Here is a 5,879-nt window from a genome sequence, read left to right on the forward strand (position 1 = left end):
ACCCTTCTGGAAGCTCAACTGCTCCTGCAGCAAGGCAGCAGTGTGCACATTCTGTCACGTCATTTGTGTGTGTCTACAGGAGGTCAGAGCCTGTCCCCTCTGGTCCTTTCTTTTGCTGTATTTGCCTTTCTGAGGAGGCAGGACCCACAGGTATGGGAGGCAGCCACAGGCATATTCTGCAGCCATGTCTGATTCCTCTGAGGCTCAGTCCCACTTACACACCTACCCTCCAACCTCCCAACCCCGTGTCACCCCTGGAGCTCTATAGACCTTCCTGCTTTCTGTTTTTATATAATTGGTGACACGGCAGCCCTCAGTGGTGTCATACAGTGTTAGTTTGTCTTTGCACTGCCTGGAGTTCTGACTTAGGAGAATGGCTACCATTCTCATTCCTGTTCAAGGGTCAGAAACTGAATCCTATGTAAGGCTGAATAATACTCCAGCACATGGCTGGACCATGTTGAATTTACACAGTCACCTATGGATTTTATATTTTGGCTTGTAAACACACATGTATAATACTCAAGTCACACCCAAGTGGAGAATTGCTGGAGGCCACCATTGCTTTCTGAACCGTCTGAGAGACCATCCTGTCCACAGTGTATACGGCACCTTCTCCTCATTGCTCACACAGCATGAGGAGAATAGTGGGGGTTAACCTGGCTTCTCTGTCTCCTACTTTCTGCCACACTAGCCCTAGCATCTTTCTGTATTGCAGCGATAGTTAAGAACGCAGGAGGATTCCAGCTTCCTTGCTCAAATATAGCAAGTTCCTCCTTGCCTGCTTTGAGACTGAGTCTCATGCAGCCCAGGCTGGCTTTGATCTCACCATTAGTTAAGATGGCCATGAACTCCTGGTTCTCATGCCTCAGACGTCTCTGAGTGCTGGGTGACAGGTATGCACCACTCTTAAGTCCTGCCACTGGGACAAGAATGAGCAGAGCCAGCTCTGAAGCACACACTTTGCTGGTGTCAGTGATGACTGACTTATGATCCTGTCTTCCTTGCCCATGGCCCTTCTCCTTGGTGCATGCCATCCTTCCTCCCTGTGACTCATGGGGACACCAAGCCTGAGGATGTCAGGAAGAAGTTTACTTACTTCACTGGGTTGGAGGCTGTTAGGTTCCAGCATCAGCAGGAGATGCTCAGTAGCTCTGCCCCAGGAAAGTCTCCTGGAAAGGGCACCTCTGCTTACGCTCAGTACAGGGAGAACATTACCAGGGATGCAAAGTCTGCTCCCCATGACATCTGCTGTCCCTTCTTGGACATTCTATTGTCTCCTAGAGAGTTCTGGCATCCTCTGTGATGTCACCAGTGTTGTAGTGACAACCAGTGCCCTAGTTTCTCTCAGTCTGAGTCTGGCGGTTACAAGCTAAGACATGTTTTCCCGTCTTCGCAAGCGTTTTGGGAGGGGGAACGTCGATTCTGGAGAGACTAGAGTGAAGGAGTCTGGCCTTTCGTCTCAAAGTAATGATGGACAAAGACAGCACTTCTGGGGTATGTGGAGTAAGTTCTGGGCAGTGTATTTTGAGCTTCCTGCCAGGGTGGCTGCAGGCTTACGCTGACCTTTCTAGCAATGGGCCACAGCAACTGGAGCATCTGAAAAGGAATTGAATTTCCATGAATATCACAATTCCTGAAAGTCAAGGATTTCAGAACTTTAGTTTCCCCATCCCCACTGGGAGGATATGGTAAGGCCAATGCTATTATACTGTGAACTTCTGGTCTTTACTTTTCAGTTCATTTGTTATGTTACATTGATATAATAACACCATCAGTAGTCATGGAGGGTCCACCTTTTCTGACTTTAGACAGGGCTGCAATGTATTTCACTATCATTGCTTCTTTAAATACAGTGGGTATCTGACAGTAGTAACAGGGAGAGATTGTGCTCCAGGCAATAACCTTATGTTCTTAGACCTTCTCTGATTTCTTCTAACTGGCAGGGTCATCGTTTGCTTTATATATTAGAGGTTGTATGTTACAAAATTTTTTCTACAATACCAAAACTATTTTGAACGTGTAGACCAAGATTCAGCCTGTAACCTATTCACACTTCTGGGGCATTTGGTATTTCACATAGGGACACTGATAAGTCTGTTGAATATATCCTCCCCGGAAATGTGTTTTAAATCCAAAGTTGTTGGCTTATAGTATCAGGGTAGGGCATCTGAGTGTCTCCAATCACTCAAGTTTTGTGGATGGTGAATTTATCATCTGAGTTCTGAAGCCACAGGAGTGAGGGTCCTGAAACCAAGCTCTACCCTGTTCAGCTGATAATAATCCTGGAGAAGCCATCTCCGTGGTACATGTAAGCACGTGATGTCCGGCATAGGGAACACCTGGCTGCTTACGTCTCTTGGTCTCTATAGAGTAGTGGGAGAACTGAGATCCCCTGAGGAGGTCTCTTAAGCATAGACCAATCGCCTAGCAGTGACACTGGGTTCCAGGCTTGTTCTGTTTAGGCCTCACTGTGGTCTATGTACACTCTATGCATTCTCCCCATGCAGGTTCACTTGTGTTCTTCTACCTACAGATGCTGGGAGAGAAACATCTTCCCCTGAAACTGCTCTAAGCGAGAAGCAGGCCAAGAAGGAAAAGGAGAGGCTGATTAAAGAGCTGCAGCTCATTACCGAGGAGAGAAATGACCTGAGAGATCGCCTGAGGTTCCTGACAGAGAGATCCATGAAGAACAGGTATGAATCGCTCCAAATGCTCTTGTTTCATTCCTGGGTCTGCAAGGTCACCTTCATCTTATTCTATTAAGGTTTTGGGTTCTAGAAAGCTGTGCCTCCCTAACCACCCTGTGCTAAACCTCACCTCCCATATAGAGGAGATTCAGAACCTGACCCTGAGGATTGAGATGGAAATTGGACTCATCTGCTTCCATTTATTTAAAAGCAGAACTTGTGGTCTGAATGAAGAATTCAGGGATAAAGTCAGGGAGAGTGAGTTCCAAGTGTGCATTTGCAAAGCCCTTGACAGCTGGTGGCTTTGCAAGATTGTAATTACAGTGAGTTTATGGTGAGTCTCTGTACTTGCTAGGCAGGGGACTGAGTGCTGGAAGATCCAGGCAGCAGCCTGGGGTAATGTAGGACCCACCCTGAGTTCATATATTCCTAAATGCCGATGTTCATTGTATTCTATCATTTGGGGCCAGGCCACACTTCAGGCCAAATCCATATTATGAAGACCTGGAGAGAATGGAGGAGGCGGTCATGTCAATTCTGCACAACTTAGAGATGGAGAACACTGAGGTCCATGAGAACAACCATAAGCTGAAGAAGGAGATTACCTTCTCTAGGTAAGTCCTGGTCAGAAAGGCTATCACTTGTGGAATGGGATTTCTGACTTTCTTTGTTCTGGATTGGACGGTCTTCAGCTCTGGTTCTATCTCTTGTGCTATTTACCCATCAGTGTTCCAGGGTCATTAGGACTCAGTTTTCAGTTCCATAAAAGACTGTTCCTCATCCCAGGGTTGTCTAGGCATCTTCAGAAGGCTCTAGAGAGAACAGCAGTGATTGAAGTCAGCAGAAGGTTATTAGGCTGCCCTGGACCTATGGTGTCACACCAGGTTTTACAAAACTCAGTGCGTGGTTAGCCACATGGTTAGCATGACCTTCTCTTGGTTCTACTGACCTCTTTGAGGGTGTTGGCCCAGTACTAATTGATGTTGGCCCCATACATTGGGCTTTCATGGATAGTTGTAGATCCATGTTCTTTCTCAGAGATGTGGACACTAATTGGTGTCAGGCCAAGCAAACAATTTATTCTTCCCCGAATTAACTCTTTATGGTTTGTGCAGCAGCCTTATATGTATCAAGATGCATTTTATTAAGTCTTCATGGGTATGAGGGACCTGGTAGAGTTAGTGGGACTTGGGAGTACGAATGGGAGAAAGGGCCAGCATGATCTTACTATGCAGACTGTATTTCCAGAAACCTGCTCAGCCAGCTCCTGATGGAGAACACATGTAGGAAGAAGTTGGTCCCACTGAAGCAGGAGAGCAAGGAGGTACATCTTGATTGTGCACTGAACCAGAAATATTTGGTTGACTTCAACAAGAAAGATAAAGACCAGCAACGGCCAGAACCAGCATTATCAGGTAGGGACGAGCAGATATGTTAGCTTAACAATATCTGATAAAATTTGCCAATTTGATACATCTTTGCTCCTCTTACCACCTTTCTAATTCACACTCACAACCAGCCAACCACCTCATGTAATGGAATTGTTCATTGCTCTGCCTATGCACAAGTATTCTGGGAAGTTAACCACTTTTCAGAAACTGAATTATTGTGCAAGCATATTTTGCTGCTCTTTTTGAAGCTGCAGTCTAGAAATGGTGACAGATGAATAACATGTCTTATTATTGCACATGCACATGATAGATTGGATGCTCTGTAGAGTTTTGAACAATCTCTTGGTTCTTTGACAAATGACACTCTGTGGTCATGTGACCTCCTCTGTAGAAAGCACCTTTGGGATAAGAACCAAGTGCAAATGTCAAATTAGTACTTGTCATTGGCTTTAACCTTGGTGACATATGGACATCTCCTTTCTTCCTGCAACCCAATGAGGTTCCTTCCATTGCCCTGTTCTTGGTTTGCACTGGTATAAGTCTGGGTCCCATATTGGCAGCCCACATTACTGTGAGGCTCTGTGGGGATTTTGCCCTGCCCACAGAGTTAGCAACAATGATATCAGTTAAAAGCTCCATGTCGACTGTCCAATAGACCTGAGGTGGTAGAAGGCAGCATTCTGAGAGCTGGCTTGCATTTCCCCACCAAATCAGTGTCTTAAAAACTGCCTTCCTCTCCCAGGTCTCAGAAAGTGCAAGAGAGCTGGAATTGGACACACACCAGTAAGAGAGCTTCCTGAAGAATAAGTTGCTTTCTCAGGTGTCCCTGATGACCAACATCCTGAATGGTAACAACATTTTTTGGATGAGTATTCTTCCTCAGAGTTAATTTGTCATTTCTTAGAGACCCTAAATTTATATACCACTAAGCCAGCCTGACTGATTGAAGTCTTACTTTCTTCTCAGAAAACAGCACTTGAGAGACAACTTGGGGGACCGCCTTTCATTATGTGTGCTAGAGGAGAAACAGCAATACGTCTGTGCTTCTAAATGTTCGATAAGAATATGCTTTTAGAAATATTTTTGTTATGATTTTAATTGAAGTTTTCTTTTTGTTGTTTCATATTTATATGTTCTTGTTACTATTTTTACTTTCAAATATTTTTAAATATTTTTATTCATTTTAATCCTGTTTTGTTGTAATAATGTATTTGTTATGAATAAAAATTGAATTCTATCTCTTGACTCTTAAGACCATCATTCTTACGCAAGGGTTCTGTCCCCTCCTGTGGACTTAGAACTGACAGCTAGAGAAGGATCTCTGCATGTTCCATGGATACTGGGCTAGTAAGTGAATTCAAAGTCACCAAGGGGTACCCAGTGTGATAGTGTCTTTTGTGTGGAGAATGTGGCTGTGTCTCCGACACACACTTTATGATGTAATCACTGACATGCTTTACCGAATTGTTAGGGTCCATGTGGTTCTTCTGAGAGAGCAGCAGATGCTCTACCCTGTGAGTCATCACCACAGCTCCTGCAGGTGGCTTCTGTTATTCCACATGAGGTGCTGTATTAGGTGGACAGGATCACCTCCAATTAAATAGAGAGATCTCAGGAGATGTGTGTTCACAGGGAACTTACTGAGCTGTGCGTGCTCAACGTGTTAGGTTGCCAGGCATCCCTACAGGGCTCTGGTGTCCCCACTGCTCATTGTGGGTCAGGATCATCCTTCAGCATCACTCAGTGTCCATATTAGAGCAGATCTTTCACCTAATATCAATGATGACCATATGTATTA

The 5,879-nt window shown here is 44.9% G+C and overlaps 1 protein-coding gene across 2 annotated transcripts; it reads left to right on the forward strand.

Annotated features, from left to right (window-relative positions):
- Window positions 1-1,339: 1,339 nt before the first annotated feature.
- Window positions 1,340-5,318, forward strand: LOC134483446 (disks large homolog 5-like). 2 transcript variants are annotated; one of them, XM_063278713.1, is made up of 6 exons: window positions 1,340-1,506; window positions 2,537-2,696; window positions 3,161-3,304; window positions 3,939-4,105; window positions 4,824-4,929; window positions 5,048-5,318. In XM_063278713.1, exons 1-5 carry the CDS (start codon window positions 1,380-1,382, stop codon window positions 4,886-4,888), a joined length of 663 nt encoding a protein of 220 aa, XP_063134783.1. In that variant the 5' UTR covers window positions 1,340-1,379; the 3' UTR covers window positions 4,889-4,929; window positions 5,048-5,318. The 2 variants fall into 2 exon arrangements, with proteins under 2 accessions (XP_063134783.1, XP_063134784.1); XM_063278714.1 differs by having other exon boundaries at window positions 1,340-1,497.
- The last annotated feature ends 561 nt before the right edge of the window (window positions 5,319-5,879 follow it).

This window comes from Rattus norvegicus, chromosome 19, assembly GCF_036323735.1.
Source record: "Rattus norvegicus strain BN/NHsdMcwi chromosome 19, GRCr8, whole genome shotgun sequence".
NCBI lineage: Eukaryota > Metazoa > Chordata > Mammalia > Rodentia > Muridae > Rattus > Rattus norvegicus.